Genomic DNA, 21,813 nt, shown 5'->3' on the forward strand with positions numbered 1-21,813 from the left:
TGGAATAAATTGCCTAGAGAGGTTGTGGACTCTCCATCATTGGAGATATTTAAGAGCAGGTTAAATAGACATCTATCTGGGTGATCTTGATGGTTCTTGGCCCTGCTGTGAAGGCACGGAACTGGGCTTGATGACCTCTTGAGGTCTCTTCCAGTTCTAATAGTCTATGATTCAATGAATAGTTTGCCTTTGTGCTAATTTAGTCCTTGTGATCCACCAGAATGGGAGTAATGGGTCTTATTACATGGACACACATTCTTTTCACACAAGTTACCAGGCCACCATCATACTGGAAATAATCAGGAATTTGACCTGTCCAAACCACTAAATGAAAACAATTCTCAACTTCAGGCATGTTTGTAATCCCAACCCACATCAGGATTACAATTTCCAAGCCCCATTAGTAGGTCAAGCCAAACATGGGTCTGAACATGCATGGCTACGTCTACACTGGCCCCTAATTCCAGAAAAGTCATGCAAAGCAGGTAAGTCAGAATACGGAAATCCGCGGGGGATTTAAATATCCCCCACAGATTTAAATAAACATGTCCGCCACTTTTTTTCCGGCTTGGGGAAAAGCCGGGAAAAAGCGTCTAGACTGGCGCGATCCTCCGGAATAAAGCCCTTTTCTGGAGGATCTCTTATTCCTACTTTTCCCCAAGCAGGAAAAAAAGCGGCGGACATGTTTATTTAAATCCGCGGGGGATATTTAAATCCCCTGTGGATTTCCCTATTCTGACTTACCTGCTTTGCATGACTTTTCCGGAATTAGGGGCCAGTGTAGACGTAGCCGCATGACTTTACAGACTTGAGACCCTGATATAAATTTGATGGCTTGGACTCAGTAGTAGTAAAATATTTTGACTGCTAGAAACATTTATATAAGAGCTGCTGAGTAAAATTCATCCTTTTGCAGAAATCAAGCACATCATTATGCATTGCTGGAACTTAAGCATGGGCTTTGTATTGACCGACTGCACAGAGGTGAATTTCATCCTATATCTTTCACAATTCACAGCATTAGCAGCAACTGATGTGCTCTCAGAAAGATTCCAGTGAGTCAGTCATTCGGAAATCAGAATGATTAAAGTTTTTTTTTTAAATAGCAAATGTTGTATTCTTGGGAATGTTGGACTGAGCATACTGGAAAAATAAGATCCTGATTCTGCAACACACTAAAGTATATATATTTTTGATTTTAGACACATCCTTCAATCCACCCCTATGCAGCAAAGCATGTACTTAACTTTTAAGTGCTCAACACCAGTTCTCTATTTTTCCACACAACTTGTTTGGTACAAGCAGCTGCAGTGCACATTTTCCCATAGTGCTTGCTAATGTGCCTCCACAATGACCTGCAGGGAACACTTATAAGGGTAAGTAAGCAGTCTCCATGCTCATACAGTGCTTGAACTCTGTGCTGGGATTAGCAACAAAGATGCCAGTTTTGAGGGTGGGTTTTGTGATTTGGCCATCCCTGTGACTGGAGATCATCAACTCATTCATTTCACCAGACATGCTGACTTTGGAATTTCCCCAATGGTGCTGGACCCCCACACTCTGCACCAGGCCCTGCTCCCACCTTGCCTTGCCTCTTTCTGCCTTTTCTCCTCCCACTCCCCACAATATCTCATACATGCTGCAGAACAGCTGATTGCAGTGGGCAGGATTCCCATTTATTAAAAGGGAAGAGGCAGAGTTGATCAGTATGGCTGCCGGTGGTAGGGAGGCACTGGAAGGAACAGGAAGGAGTTGATAGAAGGGCTGCTGGTAAGTGCTAAGCACCCACTTTTATTTTTTCGTGGATACCTCAGCCCCGGAGCACTCAGATAGCCAGCACCTTGCATTTCGTATAGTGCATCAAGGAGGCCCCAGAGAGCAATGAGTTTTGGTAAATACCAATTTGGGATATATATTTGAGCTAATGACATGAAAGGCACTGTGTCTCATTATTTGGGCCATCCAGTGCCCTTTATTTGAGATCAAAGAGATACAGTTTACTACATCAGGTCAATTGTAATGTTACAGCTCAGAACTGCTAAGAATTATTAACAGTACATAGGTTACTCTAGGAAATAATGTTCATACTGTGTGTGGCAACAGTAACACATGAAAGCTCTGCTATTTGTTTTTTGGTATGTTTAGCCTATTATTTATCCAGTCCACATATTTGGTCACTCGGGTATAAACTCCTGGTTTGTTAACTCTGCCGCATCCTTTTCCCCAGCTGATAACTCCATAGAGGTAAGATATTTGATTTTTTTCACAGGAGAGAGGTCCACCGGAATCACCCTGTATTAAAATTAAAGAAAGTTAATCTTAACTTGCTAATCCTGTTACGATTTTTTATGCAATCAGTCAAGGGAAGCCCCAAAAGGTGACCCATTTGAGTGAATGAAAGATTTGGTTTCCCCTACTGTATACAAAAAATTTAGCATAGAAAATATTTTCGTCGTACTAAGCCAGGCATGTCCAAAGTCCGGTCCGCGGGCCAATTGCGGCCCGTGTTCCGGTTTAATACGGCCCCACAGGTAATTTGGCAATATCTATCTTTTATGGCCCCCAACGAATCCATATGTATTGAGATGAATACATTGTAAAATCTCAGTTAATGTCAGTTGGTCTAAATCAGTTATAAATATATTTGACACAACATATATACTTGGTGTTATGTTCCTGTTCATATTTTTTGAACTTAAAAGTTGACGGACAACCTTTATTACCAATAATATGTAAAGTACATTACAATGTTCCTGACATATTTCAGCTTCCTGGATTTTTTTTTTCATCTGGCCTTCAGATATAAAAGGCAGAGTGATTTAACACCTGTTTAGATTTGTCATCCATGTGACGAAATGAAAAGTATGCCGTTTGCAATAAACTTTGCATAAAATAGTTAATTTGCATTTAATTTTAATGGTTCAAAGAATGTCAGGCAAAATGATTGGCCCTCGCGCATGTTCACTTCATCAAATCTGGCCCTCTTTGAAAAAAGTTTGGACACCCCTGTACTAAGCTATGCAACAAGCACCAAGATGGCATGGTGGGGTGTGATAAATAAATGCTGATTTTAAAAAGCAATAAACGTATAATGTCCATTTAGTAAATATCTGTGCTTCTCTGAAAGACAGACCCACCTTTAAAATATAAACCTGAGTTGTAAAAGTTGTGAAGGGTGATACGGATCTTTTCTTGTAACAATTGGAAGAGTACTGTGGGACTGTCAAAAATATACATCAATGTATTATTTTGAAATCCCAGCCTTAAGTCTCCAGTGGTTGATGCCCTTCCCATTGAAAACAACAGAAAATTGTGCTATGAGTGTCAACGGCAGCAGGCTCAGGTAAACAATTTTCAAAATGGCCTCTTCTTCAAACACATTCATGTACACAAATCACATAGACTATGTCTACGCTACCCAGATCAACACTGCCACGGTTAATTTTCTGGGGTTTGATTTAGTGAAGACCTGCTAATTTGAGCTGAGAAGGAACCCCTGTTGGCATTGGTATTCTTACTCTTCACAAAGAGTAAGGGAAGCCAATGGGAGAGTTTGCTCCATCAACCTCCCACTGTGTGGACAGAGATTCAAGATACATCAACTCCTGCTATGTAAGGGCAGGGGACTGGACATGATGATCTCTCAAGGTCCCTTCCAGTTCTAGTGTTCTATGATTCTGTAATTACAGCGTTGGGGGAGGAATGGAGCAGAGAGGGTGTAATTAAAGTAGCTGGAGTTGCATATCTTAAGTTGACCTTCTCCTTTAGTGTGAACATGCCCATGATTATGTTTGAATAAAATTTACAAACCCAGATGTGTGATTTTGAAATTCTACATGGCAATGCCTGCAAATTGTATATGCACTATAATTTTGGTTATCTAAAAATTTGACCCTGAATGAAAATAATTGTAACGCTCAAGGATCTTTGGACCTGAAAACTTTCAATGTGTCAGAAAACAAGGACAATTCATTCCTACTTTGACACTATACTAGTGTGAATTTGGTAAATCATGATATATGCAAGCTTTGCCATCATCTAGTAGCAGCTTTTTTTTGAAGGAAAAGATAAAACTATACACATTTCTATACTTAAGGCTGAAAAGAAAATCTTGAATCTTGTTAGCAGCACTGGTAAAAAACACTTCTTATATAAAAATTGAGTGTTAACTAGTTGTTGCAATAATTAGAAGCTTTTACTGTTTCTACTTAGGCCATATCCACATCTGGTCTGTAAAACAAACAAGGAAAAATGAGAGATTGATTTATTGATAAGGATTTAAATACATGAATGCAGCATAGCAGCAATATTTGTTGCTCTGAGTGTTCCAAACCTCTGGTAAACAAGTCATCAACTGCTCTCTAAGGGTATGTCTACACTACAGCATTATTTCGAAATAGCTTATTTCGAAATAACGCGTCTAGACACAAAATGCATTTCGAAATAGCATTTTGCTATTTCGAAATAGCGTGTCCACACTGATAGGATGCTGAATCGCATTTAAGGCCGGCCGGAACCGGTTCTGGCAGGGCATCAGGTCAGGAGTTACCCTGCGTGGCTGCTGCCTGAGGCTATCTGAGACTTGTCCCCTCACCCGGACAGCTGGTTCTAAGGTTCCCCTGCTTGCTTTCCTACCTTGCTGAGGGACAACAAAGCATTTTTTTCTCTGCGTGCTCTGGTTGCCCTCACTCAGGACACCACAGAAGTCTGTAGCATAGAGCTGGAGCCGCCCCTGGGCGCTCTGCTGCTTCTCCTGGACGTGTTCCTGCAAGCCTGGCAGCACATTCTGCAGGCAGTAACAGTCTCCCTGGTATGCCCCACTGGGGGCGTGTGCCTCATTCTTCCCTCACATCCTTCCATTTACCCCTCCCTAACGTCTCTTCCTGCTATACAATAAAAGACGTGTTCATTACAACAAAGCCTCTTTATTGAACAAAACTGGGGTGGGGGGAAATGAAACTGAGGTGACACTGAGGAAAGAAGGTGTGAGAGGGGAGGAGGGAGGGTGGGAGAAGGGAGGGGGAAACCTGGGAGGAGGGAGCTAGCAGGGGGATGCAAGGGGAGAAAGGGGGAGAAGAAGCTTAGGGCTCAGGGTTGGGGGTCTCGCTGGCCCAACTATCTCCCAGCACCATTGGTGCGGGGGCCTTGGCATCCCTGTGGGTGTGGGGAGGGTGGAGAGGAAGAAGCAGGAGAGGAAGAAGGTGTGGGAGGAGGAGCGGTAGCTGGGGAGGCAGCAGGAGGTAGCAAGCTCTGCCCCAGGGTCGATGACCACCTGGGGGGCACGGACTGTCCTTTGGTGGCCAGGCTGGCAGTCATCTACCTGTAGGCGGTTGCGTTCCTCTGTTTAGTGCGGAGATCATGGACATTGGAGGCATCCCCCCAAACCTGAATTAGGTCCCTGATCTTTGCACTGGACCAGGCAGGCTCCTGAGAGCTGGCAGACTGGTCCTGGGGAGCGGTGGAGGGCTGGCTGGCACTGGCTGCCTGGCTCATGCTGGGGTCACTGGGTCAGGTGCAGTGACTGTTGGCTCTGGGCTGGCAGGCTTGGAGCTGGTACAGGCACTGTGGCCAGAGTCTACCCCTTTAAGGGCTCCAGGAAGCGGGGGAGGGAGAGGAGTTTTCTTGGTTGTGTGCCCAGAGTGGCCATCAGGGCACCCTGGGAAGGGCTGGAGGCCCCCTATTTCGAAATAAGCATCTACACAGTGCTTATTTCAAAATAGCAATGTTGAAATTGGCACTATTCCTCGTGGAATGAGGTTTACCAATTTCAAAATAAGCCCGCCGTTATTTTGATTTAATTTCAAAATAGCGGTTTGGCTGTGTAGACGCTGGTAAAGTTATTTCAAAATAACAGCTGTTATTTCGAAATAACTTTGCTGTATAGACATACCTAAAATAGTGTCCCAAAGGACACTGCTCTATCAAAATGAACCAGTTAAAACAAACTTTGATGATCTATGTATTAATAAACCTTTTAATATTAAAGGTTTGTAATCTGTTTCAGTAACAAGTCTGTAACCTCGTCCAGAACCAAAATTTGAGAACACAAAATATAAGATGCAAACTAGAAGAAAAAATTATAAATATGATTTTTTAGTACTGTAATTTCTCTCACGCACACTCCTATAGTATTACCTGGCAGGCATCTGATTTGCTATCAAAGTAACCAGCACAGAACATGTATTCATCAACTTCATGTCCATAAACTTCTGGGCTTCTGCACTTATTATCTTGAACAATTGGAACCAATGCTTCTTGCAAAATGTTAGAATAGTTGGAGGCATCTTTAAAAAAAAAGTCAAAAAATTAATTCCTGTTAGCTGTGGAGTAGATTACCAGGGAAGCACACTGCACCATAAAACACTAAATAGTTCTCAAACTCGATCATATTGTGGTCCTTTTCTGAAGGTAATGTTTACTACAGTGGACCATGCTGTCTTCTAACCTCTCAAACAGGATTCCGTACCTTCCCTCTGGCATTCAGAGTACTTAGCTATGTGACAAATTAATAGCCACATATTTCAAAAGAAGCCTTTGACTTTGGGTGCCTTCATGTTTACATGCACAGCTTGAGAAAGCAGGTGTCTTTTGAAATATTAGGATAGTCTGAGAGAGATGCAATGACAATCAATCACTTTGGTACAATGGCTGTAGCTGCATAGTTATGGTCCCTCACAGTTTGTATCTGTGCTGATCTGCAATCCAACATTGGGTATATGACTTTACATTTATTAGCATTGATTCTCCCATCATCTTCTGCAGCCCCAAATCACTCCTGGCCCATTTACAGTGTAGTTTTATCCTCCTATGCTATGTTTCCGAATGACCATTTTGTGTTCCAGTGCCAATCCCTGAGTTCTCACTGACAGTTTAGAAAGGCAAAAAGGCAGTCCCTGGTATAAAAAAGGCTAAGAAATGCTAATACAGCATCTTTGCTGAGCTTCCACATTTAATGTCCTCTGCAAATACAAACATAGATTGAGTTTATCCATCAAAGAAAGCCATGAAGCTGCTGCCCATAGTGCAGAGATGGACTTGAATTTTTTTTTCAGCTTAATTAGACAAAAATATTACTGGAAATTTACAAATTGTATTGGGGCACAACTAGCCAGAAATATTACAGCTTGAAGACTGACATGCATTTCACAATCACCTCCAGGAAGCAGTTACATAAGCTCAGCACACCATCTATACACCAGTGTTTGAGAACCACTGAAACGTCAGACTTGGGTTATGATCAAATTCTTTTTCCTCACATCACATTTCTCATTCAACTCACTCTCGAGTCTGTGTCCCCATCCAGCAATCTGACATTTGTGTTGCTCAGCAAAGGACATGTTGCTCTCTGGCAAGCAGATTGGATGAACAAACTGGGTCTTGAGAGCACAACGCTGGTTATTCTTTTTGAGCTTAATCAAAACTGTAGGACAAAAAATAAAGCAGTAGTGAAATTAGGGTTGTTTCTTTTTAGTTGGATTGGTAGCATTAGATCTCAGGCATAGGTGTCGACTCCGTGGGTGCTCTGGGGCTGGAGCACCCCCGTGGAAAAATTGGTGAGTGCTCTGCACCTCTGGCAACCAATCTCTACCATCTACTCCCTTCCCCCAGCACCGTCTGCCTGCTAATGGCCCCACTGACCAGTTCCTCCCCTTCTCTCCCAGTGCCTCCTGCCCACCATGAAACAGCTGTTTCACACTGTTCAGAATGCTTCAGGAGGGAGAAGAAGGAGAGAAGAGGCAGAAAAGGGGAGAGAAGAGGCAGAGCAGGTATTTGGGATGAAGGGGGGTGTTGACACCTCCCAGCTAGAAGATAAGTCAATGCCTATGATCTCAGATACAGTTCTAATCTTATCCCAACAACTGCTGATTTCACAGCTAATTGAAGGCTGACAAAGTTTGACTATTCTCCTGCAGAAGAGTTTACTTTTATGTTACAGAGATTTTCCTGAACCTCCTTATGGGGTGGGGAATGGAGGAGTACTGGAACAATTTTTATATTAGGGAGCGTGGATGATAAAAACCATATATTTCGTGTTTCTAATTACTACTTCAAGTCGGGAGGTGTAACAGCCCCCGCAGCACCACTAAATATAGCACTTCTGGGGGGGCGGGGAGTAGATGGATATTAAAGAGAAAAAATGGACTGTTTTTCCTTGGAAAGAAAGGGCCAGGTTTCCAGAGATGCTGAGATGCCCACAACTTCAGCTGAAGTCAGTGCTTAGCACTTTTGTGAATTAGGACATGGGCATGGGCATAATTCCACTCATATCGCTTTTGATTTACACCAACGTGAGCAGAATGAGGTCTCGGATCCACATTAATCTCTCCAGATTCATATATCACACTAGGCAGCTCGGTTCCTGAGTACTGCTGTTAATACCGTATCAAGTACAAAATGGTCACCAGCTTTGAGAGGAAGAACCCATTCCATTCTTGCACTAAGGTGTCCCATGTGCCAGCTTTGTAAAGAACGTCAAACACAAAGGGCTTTTGTAACTGGATTGTTAATGAAGAATCTCCAGGCTCCACACTATTAAATATGAAAATAGGACCTTCCTGTTCTATTGTTAATCTGACTTATACATTTTAATGACTTGCAGTTTAGTTTTTAATTGAATTGATAGGTCTGAAAATAAGCTATTACGCAATTATCTATTTTGTGTACAAAGATGCACAGATTAATAGATTTTAAGTCCAAAAGAGACCATTATCATCCTCTCACTGGCCAGAGAAATTCAACAACTAATTTGTACCTCAAGCCCATAACTGCTGGTTGAGCACAATATTTAGAAAAATATTGGATCTTGATTTAAAGAAAGGCAGAATTCACCAACACCTAGGATAATTGTTCCCATGGTTATCTACCCTCCCAGTTAATAATTTGCACTTTATTCCTAGCCTGACATTCTCTAACTTCAGCTTCCAGACACCAGATCTCATTATTCCTTTATCTTCTAGAATTAGGAGCCCTTTAACTATCAGAAATCTTCTTCCAGTGCAGGTGCTTACAGACTATGAACAGACCATCTTGACCTTCTCAGGATAAACTAAATAGATTGAACTTCTTAGTTTTCTCACAGTAACGCATTGTGATGCAAAATATTTTTGCCAAACTGACTGAACTCTACCTGCATGAAATAAAATGGTAAAAAGAAAATTAAAATACTCACCAATATCATATTCAGTTGGGTCGAATACTGAATACTCTGGGTACAAAATGTATTTCTCTATTTCAAATGTTTGTGTTACATCTGTTGTTATATTAAATAAATGCTGACCCAGAACAATTCTAATACTGGACTTCAGTGGACTAAATAAAAGGAAAACACAATTAGTAGGGCCCAGAAGCTATCCTTCTGAAGAAGAAAAAAAAGATGTGTTAGTGTGATTCTACACTGAATAGTAAATGTAAAAAACAGTAATACAAGAGCCTTGTATATAAGGGACCTCTCCAGCTGTCACTAAAGCCCATAGAAGAAAGCCAATGGGAGTTGGATCGGGCTCGTATTCTACATTCAAACTTTGAAGAGCATGGGATAGTAATTCAAGAGGGATCAGTAAGGTCATACTAAATTCACAGTCCGTTTTGATCAATTTCAGTCATAGAATTTTAAAAAGTCAATTTCATAGTTTCATGTGTTTACATGGGGATCCAGACCCAAAAGGGAATCATGGGCAGCGGGGTCACAAGGCTGTTGTGGGGAGGGATTGCCACTCTTTTTTCTGTGCTACTGCTGGCAGGGGCACTGCCTTCAGAGCTGGGCATCTGAAGAGCAGCGTCTGCTACCTGGTTACCCACCTCTAAAGCCAACACCACCACTAGCAGCAACACAGAAGTGAGGGTTGTGGGTTACCATATGTCGGGGTTTACCTAGCAGCCTCCCACCAGGTCAAAGACTCTCAGTCAGCCCTGCCTAGATAGGTGGCTAATAGCAACCCTCACTTCCTCCAGAACTGGGATCCCAGCCAGCAGCTGTGGGATCTGGAGGTGGGTCTGACACAGCTCTGACAGTACGCATATTATATGCTTGGGTTGCATAATGAAGTGTTTTGAGAAACACAGATTCTCTGATGTTGTAAACAATGCTGGCTAAATGTACTGTTGACTTTTGCATGTGCAATTCCAATGGATTTTACACAGTGCCGTGTATTTTAACCTGCAAAGTAAAGGAAATTCCATCCCTGTCCACCCTAGGAATAGCAACTGGACTCTGGTGCATAGTGGGACCCCAGGTCAGGTTGCTTCCAGTGCTACCCCTCCCCTACAATGATGTCAGGGTGGGTGGGGCTTGAGCTCCACATCCCTAGGGCACAGGCCAATGCCTTAACCACCCCACCTCCCTGCCTTCAGGGTGTCCCTTATCCAGCCTTCCTAATGAGGCAACTGATGCTGGGTGTGGGGATGATGGAGGAAATCGGATTTCACAGGCCATGACACATTTTTCATGACTGTGAATTTGGTAGGGCCCTAATTATTAGGAAGTGATTGGAAGCATACTAGCTACTCTGATGTTGAAAGCAATGAAGTTAAAAATCACTATTGCTGTAAACGCCATTGGAATTGCACATGCAAAAGTCAGCAGTAAATTTAGCCAATATTGTATTACTCAAAACACTTCATTATACAACTGAAGCATGCAGTATGCCTACTGTCATGCAATGTGAACAAGTAGTCATCCAGTAGTGTCACATCTACCCTATCCCCATGTTCATAGCCTTTGCCTCCCAGAAATAGATGTATGATGCTTTCTCACCCAGTTCTGAATACTGAACCGGGAGAGAGTCCAGGGTCAGATTGGTAAACTCAAGTATACGGTGAAAACTGCTGTAGTTTAACAGTTACAGTATGTGAGGTGTAAGAAGGAAGATCAGGAAGCATTTTTTAAGAGTAAAAAAGATGCAACAAGATAACGGGATAGTCCAAAGAATAGGGAAGGCAGGGAAAATTATTTTCTTGTTACTCTTTCCCAAAAGGAACCTAATCGGTATGCCCTTCTGTGAATTTTGTGATCCTCAAAGCAAATTGGAGGCTCACCACTTCCTGGACAAATATCTAAAATATATCTTATTGCTTCTAAACTGGCATGCTATGGCTTATATGTATCCAGCTATTTTATACATCCAGAAGAAACAAAAGAGAGGGTTGTCCTTCAAAAATGGAGCTGTACAGGTATCTAATGTCACCTAGCGGAGAACAGCTGAACAAACTGGCCAGTAATCTCAGATGTGCTAACCATCCATAAAGGTGCAGAATATGATAGAGAAACTATTGAAAATCTGCATGTACCAAGCGACCAGCTGGAAGTGGGCGGAAATGTCTTGAATAGCTGCCAAAGTTAGTAGCTATTTCACAACATTTGGAAAACAAATGCATTGTGGCTGAAGACCCACATGCTTCACCACAACATTCAGGATGATATTTTTAGCTGCAGAGGCTATCTGCATATTTATTCTGGTGCAGGGATTTTTGTTACTCCTGGCTTCCTCACTAAGCAAAGGAACACTTTTCTCAATTGATGTGATGAGCTTTACCTTCAAAAACAGTACCCTGCTTGGATGGCAAATGGATGATTCAGAATGAAGGGGGTGCATCTGATATTTAATGTTTTCCATACTTAATACAATCAGAAATTTCAAAAGGAAATTAGCTACCCAAATTCCAGTCAAATTCAATAACAGTTGGCCATTCATTCCTTTAGGATATTTTCCAAACTCCTCACTATTCTATTTAATGGCATTCAAAGTTGATTTATTATATAAAATAATTGCTTACTCAGCTGTTTTGACCATTTTCAGCTAAACATTAAACATTACAATAGGCATCTAATTTCATCTACAATGTGTTTATTAACATCTAGCCAAAGAACTGAAGAAGGGAAAAATTCATGTGCCCATGCAAAGCTAGTTTTTTGCCCACCCAAGTAAATACTTGTGTGTGCAGGTGCTCATTTTACACATTCTTATACTTCAAATACACCCATCAATTTCAGTAAGACTAATTAAGCAATAAGTAAGGGGTAAGAGTGGGAGAATAGGGACACAAATTATTGGTTAGCTTCAGCACATGAATTACAAGAACCTACTTCTGAAAATCTAGCCTTTTCTATTCATCAGGAATAATAAAAGCATCTTTTGTACTTTTTTAGTATGTTGCCTCTGAAGGCTTCAGAGCCTCTTACAAATACTAGTATATATTATCATTTTTTATGGACGGGAGGATTAAGGTACAGAGAAGATGGATGACTAATCAGTTATCATAAAGGTAGTCTGTGATTTAGCTGCAATATAGCTTGGGCCTTCTGGCATAAGGATCTTGCACAAAAAGGGGGTTTTGTGCAAAAAGGAAACGTCCACACTGCTTATTTTTGTGCAAAAACCGCTTGCACAAAAACAGATTGGAAGAGAATATGCAAATGAAGTGCGAGAAAATGCTAATCTGCACTTCATTTGCATTGCCTCTTCCAGCAAAGCTTGTAGTATAGACAAAGCCCAGGGATGAGCAATAGGCAGAAGGCAGTTCACCATGGTTAGCCCCAGGCAGGCCACCACAGCTTTATTTACCTGCACCTTCGCAGGTATGGAGGCTAACAGTGCCCATTGACTGCGGATTGCTGTTCCTGGTCAATGGGAACTATGGAAAACAACACAAACCAGAACACTGCTTCCCACAGCTCCTATTGGCAGAGAACGGTGATCCATAGCCAATGGGAGCTGCAAGTGCCTGTACCTACAGAACTGCAGATAAATACAGCAGCGGCAGCCCACCAAAAGCTTACCCTGTCAAACCGCATCTGACCTGCAGGTCAGTTATTGCCCACTGTTGTATTAGACCAACACTGCCTCCCTACAACAGCTCCTAACAACACATTCTGAATATCCTAAACTGTGATTGTGGATATTCAGTTATTTCAGACTGTTCAATTATAGATTAGAATTCTAAAATAAAATGTATTGACTAAAATTCCAGACAAGTGCAATTTTACCTGGAGATTTATTCTCAAAAATTGTTCCTTTATTTAACTTTTCTCCCAGTTTTTACTTTCTGATTTGTTGTCCTGTTTTTCCTTGTATCCAATTTATTTCATCATCATCCTACTGATGTCAAAGAATAAACATTTGCCTACCTGACCATAGTTATGGAGTGTCTGAAGAAAAAATAGCCCTAGGCCTTTTACCTCTAGAACGGGTTGATAGCAACTTTACTATCTCAGTCCTATAAACTTTCTAATTTTGCTATCAGATAAAGATCTAAAAACTCAATTTTTTCAGTCTTTCGAGCAAATGTGGATCTACTGCTCTTTGGATCAGGAACCATCTCTTATTGTACATTAAGTTGCACAAATGGTGCCAAATATGGTTGCTCTCTAGGCATGAGCAGAATATAAATGTTAAATAAATAATAATCCTCGCTGTAAGTGTAGTGGAATACGAAATTGTATTATACTGTTCAGACACAAGGTAGCTTATCTGAGCATATAACAGATAAGTCTTGGTGTACATTAAAGACTTATAAATGAACACATCTGGTGTGTATCTTTCTGACATAAAGTCTCTGTAGCCTGTCCACATCTGATTCAGAGCCTGACCTGCAACTTTCAGTGTAAAAGGTGCTTGTTACATGGTATCAAAAGTAAACTAATGTCAGTGGGAAACAAAGTAGAAGAAAAAGAGCAACAAAGATTGCAAATGGAAGAACAGGATCTCCTCCACATGCCACTCCTCAGTGTCCCAGAGAACTTCAATTTCAACACATCTTCAAAACAGATGCAAGATTTTGCATTGCCGCCAACTCCAAAAGGAAACGAGATATTCAGGTGTACTCTTTAATTTATGCTATGAAGAAGCAGACACAGCATATCTTTATGTCCTTTGAGTTTACTCAAGACAATCACAGAGATGACTATGAAAGAGTTCTGGCTATGTTTGATGCATACTTTATACCTCAGAGAAATGTGATTTATGAATGGGCAATGATTGCACCGAAAAAAATTGACTTAAATTCTAACCAAGTGCAATTTTATTTGGAGATTTAAAGACTAAGAGAAAATGTGAAATGTTTTATAAGAATTCTCTGTATTGGCCGAAACCTGTGATTTTGGAATTGCAAAACACAAAAATATCACAGACAGGCTGGTTAGCAGATAAAAAAAACTTTCAGAGGCGCTACAATTAAAAACAACGTGACCCTAAGTATGGCTAATCAGACAGAAAAACAAACAGAACTAGTAAAGCAGCAAAACAAAAAAAGGCTGGAAACCTGAAACTAGCTTAGAAGTACTAAAGAAATTCAGCATGTCAACTAAAAGTCATTATTATAAGACCACTCAGGCTAAAAAATAGGACAAATTCCAGGCAAACACCAAAGCCTAAGTGCACAAGATGTGAAAAAAGTCGTACCTCAAGAGATGATGTATGTCCAACCAAAAGTGCAAGACGTACCTAATGTATAAAGTATGGCCATTTTGTAGTTGTTTGCCATCCCAAGACACTCGGGGAGTTGACAAACGATACAGACAATCGAGAGCCACTGTTTCTGTTATCTATCATGTGTGATGACTATTGCTTGCCTGGAAACAAACTGGGTATTCACGGAAAAACTATTTACTTTAAAATTGATTCAGGAACAGACATCACAGTCATTCCGTAAGGCACTCACAAAATCAGTGGTTCCCAGAGCTAAAGACACTAGACACCGTTCTAATTAGCACTGAAGGTATCCTGACCTACACGGGCCAATTTACCAAAGAAACCATTTACAAAGACAAAAGCTTTGCATTTAGAGTGCATGTGACCAAAGACTGGTAATGTGGCATAGTGAAAAAGGTGAAGGAACTCAATGCAGGATTTGATAATATTGGACCATTGAAAAGAGATCTAGTACAAATAACCTTACAAGACAATCCTGAACCACAGAATAAAACCCTCTCCCAGACAGACCTTGGAAGATACTAGCTGCAGATTTATGTAAATTCATACAATATAATTATTTGATCATAGTGGACTAGTTTTCCAGGTATATAGAAATTAAGTATTTGAAAAACATAACATGCTTCAGTGTTATTAAGAAACTGCAATGCATTTTTGCTCATTTCACTATTCTAGAACAACTAGTTATGGACAATGGGTCATAATTCACTACAATGTAAGTTAAATAATTCTGAACAAAATATGATTTTGATAATGATACTAGCAGCCTAGACTACCCACAAGTGAATGGAGAAGCTAGGGAGCTAAATAGACAGCCAGAAAACTCCATTCCTTCTTGCTCTCCTGAACTACCGATTAGCATTGAGAGTAGATACTGGATATAGTTCACCACAACACCTCAGGGAAAGACAGCTCAGAACTACTGTTCCAGCTTTGGAAAATAATACATCTCCAAAGTGGCAGACATGAAGGCTACGTCTACACTGGCATGATTTTCCGGAAATGCTTAAAACGGAATACTATTCTGTTTTCAGTTTTTCCGGAAAAGCTGTCTACACTGGCCCTTTTCCGGAAAAGCTTTTCCGGAAAAAGGACTTATGCCCGAGCGGGAGCAGCGTACAGTTTCCAGAATAGCGGCTGAATTTGTACAGTAGAGCATCGTTGCTTTTCCGGAAATTCAAGGGCCAGTGTAGACAGCTCGCAGCTTATTCCGGAAAAGCGGCTGATTTTCCGGAATAAGTGGCCCAGTGTAGACGCACCCGAAGAGAGCAACCAGATAACAAAAAAGGCAGAGAGCTTAGGAACACTTTGACAATAGACTACACTCAGATAGCTGTGAGGGTTACAGCCTGGCGATAGTGTTCTGTCAACTGGGTGGAGAAAAAGGATGTGTAACTCCAACTATCATATAGAAAAAGAATTAATTACCCAGATCACAGGAAACAGAAGAAAGTTCAACAGAAAATCAACATGTACAGTTTGTTCCCCCAAAAGAACAATCAACAAAGAAAACTCTACAGCTGGCAGATGCAAAACAAGAAGATTCAAAGTTTGAAACTAACCTGTGACGGTCGTAATAATGACCAAATCGTTACATGTTCAGGTTTTGTAATTAGAAAACATGTATTATTCAAAGGCACTTAAAGATATCATAATAGTGTTCATTTTGTAAATGGTAGGAATGTAGAACATAAAAGAGAAGATGTAGCGGAATGCTAAACTGTATTATACTGTTCAGTCACAAAGTGGCGTAGTTTGTAAAAATATCTTATCTTAGCATTTAACAGATCTACCTGAGAATATGCTAGCTAAAGGATCTTATGTATATCTTTGATAGGAAAGCTGTGGACCTAGTCCATATTTGGTACAAAGCCTGACCTACAACATACCATGTACAATGTGTACATAACAATATGTTCATGATTATTTCTTCTGTCCACTCTCATCATTAAGCTTCCTTTTCATTTCTTGTGTCTCGTTGCTGTGTACTCTTAAAGAGCTCCTGCATTCCACCTCTGAAATGGGAGCATTCCAACGCTGTGATCTCTTTTTTATGTTTTCTATGTAAGTCTTCTATGTCTCAGAAACATTTGAGGAAACTGAGACATAATGGGCTCTCTAGCTATAATTATGAACTGTGATATTATTAAAGAATTTGAATTTACCTGTTAGCAAAGCAGTGTGCTGCTGACACTACCCAACAAGGATGAACAAGACTGCCAGCACAGAAGTTATTTCCAATATATATGGCTGCTAGCCAGGGGTGAGAGCCTGGTAAAGAGGCAGAGCCGCCAATAATCCTAGGTCTGATGAAACGTCGTTTTTTGTGTCTTCTGCCACATGCTCTTTTGACAACTGCAAAAGTATCCACATTATCTGGGAATACTGGTGTCCTTTTCCTGCTGTCTGAGACAAAAAATGGTGTGATGAGTATCAGACTACATAAATTTACAATTTCTAAAACTGGAATCTCCTTGGAACCCCAAGGAAGTAGTGCCCAAATCTCATTGAATTCCATACAGTTAAATAGCAGAATTGGGACCTACCCTGTGATTCCAGGCTTATTATTACTGGAGAGATTGCTGATGATACATGAAGCAGAAACATCATGCCTTAATTTTCCAGATATCAAGTTTAGCATTGAAGATCAGAGAGTTAGAAAAAAAGAGTATAATTGATGAAGAATAAATGGTCACTTTATAGGTTCAGATAACTCAATTTTAATAACTCTTATTAACAATCGTGGGGATTAAATGTGAATTTAAGGAAACATTTTAGTTCCTAGTTTTTAAAATCAATTTAGAATGTGACATCCATTTTTAGTTTAAACCGCTAAATTAAGTATCAGTGAATATAGAGAATTGCCCACTGAGAGCCTGATTCTGCTATCTTGACTGACACAAGCAATCTTCACTCAGACAAAGAGCCCTATTTCTCTATATGGGACTGCTCACATGAGTAAGGATTAGGACTGAAGGATGGTGCACCAATAGCACCATTAAGTTATGAAGTCTTACTCAGATGAGCGCCTGGCAAGGACAGTTTTATGCTGTGATCACTGTGTAATAAAAACTATGGTTGCACAACTATCTATGAATAATGTAATTTTTCTTCCAAGCAAACACATTGAGCATTACAGTAGCAGAGAGAATAAATGTACCCACCCATCTGAGACCATCAGAACCTTCAGAAATGCAAATGAAACCTAAAATGTGGCTTAACAAATGAAAAAGTTCCACTGATACACCATAATCTCCGTATTCTGGGTGTTCCTAATTCGGGAACATTCATGGTATGGAGCCTGGCAGGTGAAGGAGGAAGCAGCTCTGGGGAATGGCAGTGCAGAGATGTGCTCTGCTGGACACTTTTCCCCACTGTTCCCATAGGCTATGTCTACACTACAGAGTTTTTGCACAAAAACTCACAGAGTGTCCACACCTCAAGCACATTTTTGCACAAGTAAATCGAAAGATCAGAGGGGCTTTTGCGCAATTGGTAATCCTCAGTTTACGGGAAGAATGCCTTTTTGCACAAGAGCTCTTGCGCAAAAAGGCATGTGTAGACTGGGAAGAGGAGTTTTAAATGCAAGAAGAAGGAAGAGGAAAAAGCACAGGTGTCCTGGTGGCCATTCTGTCCATAGCAATCACTGCTTACTTGTGAGATAGCGTCCAGGCAGTCTGGATGCTCTCTTTCACAAAAGTGCAATGCTTTTTCGATGTGTAGATGTACTCTTGCACAAGAAGTTTTTGCGAAAGATCTCTTCCGACAAAAGCTTTTTGCACAAAAAGCCTGAAGTCTAGACATAACCATAGTGGTGAGAGTGGTGTCTGAGAGCAGAGAGGGATGCACAGCACCAAGTGAGTGCCCTACCATCACCTCCTTCATGCCCTCCCGGACCAGCAAAATCTTTAATCGAGCAAACCTTATTTCCTAGGGTTGCCTCATTAAGGAGGTTCAAGTATACTAGAAAGAGTTTTCACTGGGTTACACTAAAGTGAAAAATGAAAAGCTGTTATCAGATCACGTGACCTAACATTTACCTACCACAAGATTCAATGTTACAATATTCCCAAGACAAAGTATTGTCCTTCATGATGTAACACCAGGGCTTCTCATCATTATCCGGATTTCTAATAAAGTTTGGGGAGAGTAAATTAAAAGCAGTATCAATAACAATATTTAGTACTTGACCAACAACATTCATGTACTTACTCTTGTGCCATTCCTAGGATTGATTCTGCGATGTGCTGAGCAGTCTGGAATTGATCCAGCAAAGTATTTAAGCATGTGCTTAACTTTAAAGATTGTGATTTGTCCCATTCACTTCAATAGGGCTACTCATTGCTTGAGGTTAAGCATGTGCTTGAGGGGCAGATTTTAAGGATGCAGATAGTTGCCTAGTGGGTTTATTAAAAGCTCCTAGGCTCCTAACTGTCTTTGATTTTAATTGCTTTGCTGGACTGGGTCCAGAATGTTCTGCACTTTACAGGATCAAGTCTGCATGTGAGTTATGCATTATTTACCCACATTTTATAGGTGGAGAAACACAGACCCAGATGGGTTAAGTGACTTGCTTAAGAACATATAGCAAGTCAGTAGCAAAAATAGTTCGCATTTAAAAATTTAAAGCAACTAGTCAGTATTCAGCCCATTAGACAATCTGCTGACAACCTACACTCACATTACCTCAAAGTAAGTGTCTATTATATTCTTTAAAGCAAGACAAAGATGGGATGAACTCAGTTCCAAATGTCATCATCATTAATCTAGACTGAGTAGCTAATTGGGCACAATGGAGTTGCTCCAGATTTACAACAGTGTAAATGAAAACATAATTTCATCCTTTAGCTATCTCACTCTCTGAGTAAATGCAAACACAGTAAATATTTTTAAGGTAAATCAAGCACACTTAAAAAGTAGATTAAAGGAAATATTCAAGATTTCACTAGAGAATAATGAATATTATTTGCTTAAAGAAACTAACTGCAATTGATTGGTTCCAATATGCTTCTCTGAGAATCAGAATTATCTTTGTCAGTGCTGCAGAAAGAACTAGAAATATGCCTGATTTACTCATTCCATAATATAATGGTAGCTTTCAAAGCCTCAAAAAGATCTTCCCTATAACTAGTCACAATGACAAGATAATACTGGGCTTCAGGTAAACAGGGAACCTAATTTGAATATGACTTATCCTAATCCTCACACATTCTTTTTAAGAGTCTTCAGTAGCTTTCTGAATCTGCCTGCTACTCTTCAAAGACTAAAACACTTTTTAAATTCTCAGAACAGAAGTAGCAGTATGGGCTGAGTCATCTACCGCCAACTATGTTTCTAAATTAGAATATTTGAACAATAAGATTTCTGTGGAATTGCACAGTGTATTGGAGAGATCCACCTAAAAATTAAAACAATCTAGCAAAAAAAAGTGGAAGAAGGAGCTTTACTGGGTGGTTCTCTGCATTAGACAGGACATGATCACACAAACTCCTACACAGATATATGATTTTTTCTTGCGTTTTAAATATTTAAGTAAATACTGTTCTCAAAGGGACCAGACTGACAGGACCTAGATTCAGCAAAGTGCCTAAGCACATGCTTAAAGTTTAGCACGTTTAAACCCTTTGCATTAAATTGGAGTCCTGAGCTGGACTCCAATCAAGCAAAGCACTTAAGCATGTGCAGAACAGGGATATTTTCAGGTATTTGCTTAAATGCTTTGTTGTTTCTGGACCCAGCTGTGGAGATCAAACAAATTTGGATAAAAGAATAAACACTCTTTGAAGATCTAGAACAAACACTCTTTGGAGACACATATATTATTTATTAATGTATGGGTCTCTGCACTTACTGGCTTCCTGAAAAAGAAGAGCTACAGTAATTCCTCATTTAACACGTGCCTGCTTAACACGTTTTCACGATAGCACAATTTTTTTTTTAGGGAACGTTTCTTGAATTACACAACCATCCCTGGAATAACAGGATTTCCCCAGCTGGCCCATTGCTGGTGGCTGTGCGGGGCTTCCCCGGCTTCCCTGCTAAGCGGTGGAGGGTTTGCCACTCGCTACACCGTTCCCTGCTGACTCCCCGTCGCCGGACTCGCCGTTCTCCGCTGACTCCCCACTTTGCCCTCTCTCCTCTGCCCCCACTTGCAGGCCAGTCGGCTGGGTTTCCCCAGCTGGTCCGTCGCCGGTGGCTGCGCGGGGCTTCTCCAGCCTCCCTGCAAAGCAGTGGAGGGTTCGCCATTTGCTGCGCCATTCCCCGGCGACCCCCCCCCCCCTGCCGGACGCAGTGCGGGTCTCAGCAGACCCATCACAGGGGCATACTCCCAACCCAATCCCCCTCCCCTCTCCTCCCCTTTCCTTCCCCAGAGCCAAACACCTCCCTTCCCTGCTGTAACCCAGTCCTCTTTCTCCCCCAACCTTATGTCCTGGTCCCAACAGACACCACCGCTTGAAACACAACCCCCATCTTTTCCATTATTTTCAGCAGGAAAATTGACTCCGCATAACATGTTTTCACTTAACACGATCATTTTCTGAAACATATCTGTAGTGTTAAATGAGGAATTACTGTACTTTGAGAAAAGATGCTCTCATAATATTTCCAAATAAACCATGGACTATGGGAAATGTAATGAAAAATTCTGCAGATAAATAGCCTGATTTCCAAACAAAACAAAAAAATCAAACAACAGCTGGATAAACATCTGAGCCAAATCCCTGAATGTCTGTTATTTGCCCATCCTCACTGTTTGCCCTAAAATGGACATAAATTGTTTGTTTCTCTCTTTTGGTTATGAAGTATGGAGAAAGGTGGCTGTTGTGAAAAGGCACAAGGAGGCAGAATTCCTAAGGCCCATTTGCAACACATGTTCTGACTAGTCATAGAAACTTATGGGACCATATTCCTCCAGAATATGCAGTTCCATTGAAACCAATACACTACCTGAAAGTGTGCTGATTTCAATTCAAATTTCATTTCAGAAGAAAATGGGAAAAGTTTGGATACCGTCAAAACATCCCATTTTAAATTTTTTAGAATGAATTTTTGTTTTGTTTTGAAATAATGTAATTTCTGGTTTGTGTGTATATATATATATATATATATATATATATATATAATGTAATTTGTTGGTTTGTATTACAGTACAAACATTTTTAAAAGTCAACTGTGAAATGTTTAATTTTGTTTCCTTTAACCTGAGTTTGTCTCTTCCCCCCAGAATTTTCCTTTGTGAAAAATTTCACTTTAATTTTCCTTCTAGTTCAGAATGAAGCCAAATTTTGAAGTCTCTTAAATCCGTTGAGAAATAGAACATCCATTCTCCACACAGGTCTGACACTCATTTTTACAGAGTCTCTAATCCTGGGTGGACCCTCTCTTA

General features: G+C 40.6%; 1 protein-coding gene across 1 annotated transcript in view; it reads right to left on the reverse strand.

Moving 5' to 3' along the window:
• Positions 1-1,944: 1,944 nt before the first annotated feature.
• Positions 1,945-21,813, reverse strand: part of HGFAC (HGF activator) — a 62,020-nt gene continuing 42,151 nt past the window's right edge. The window contains exons 9-14 of the mRNA XM_075930824.1: positions 18,471-18,556; positions 16,592-16,832; positions 9,170-9,309; positions 7,280-7,420; positions 6,136-6,284; positions 1,945-2,292 (exon numbers count right to left, since the gene is read on the reverse strand). Of these exons, the coding sequence (XP_075786939.1) occupies positions 2,122-2,292; positions 6,136-6,284; positions 7,280-7,420; positions 9,170-9,309; positions 16,592-16,832; positions 18,471-18,556 (928 nt within the window). The 3' untranslated portion in view covers positions 1,945-2,121. The remainder of the gene's footprint in view (positions 2,293-6,135; positions 6,285-7,279; positions 7,421-9,169; positions 9,310-16,591; positions 16,833-18,470; positions 18,557-21,813) is intronic.

Source organism: Pelodiscus sinensis, chromosome 5, assembly GCF_049634645.1.
Source record: "Pelodiscus sinensis isolate JC-2024 chromosome 5, ASM4963464v1, whole genome shotgun sequence".
In the NCBI taxonomy this organism is placed as follows: domain Eukaryota; kingdom Metazoa; phylum Chordata; order Testudines; family Trionychidae; genus Pelodiscus; species Pelodiscus sinensis.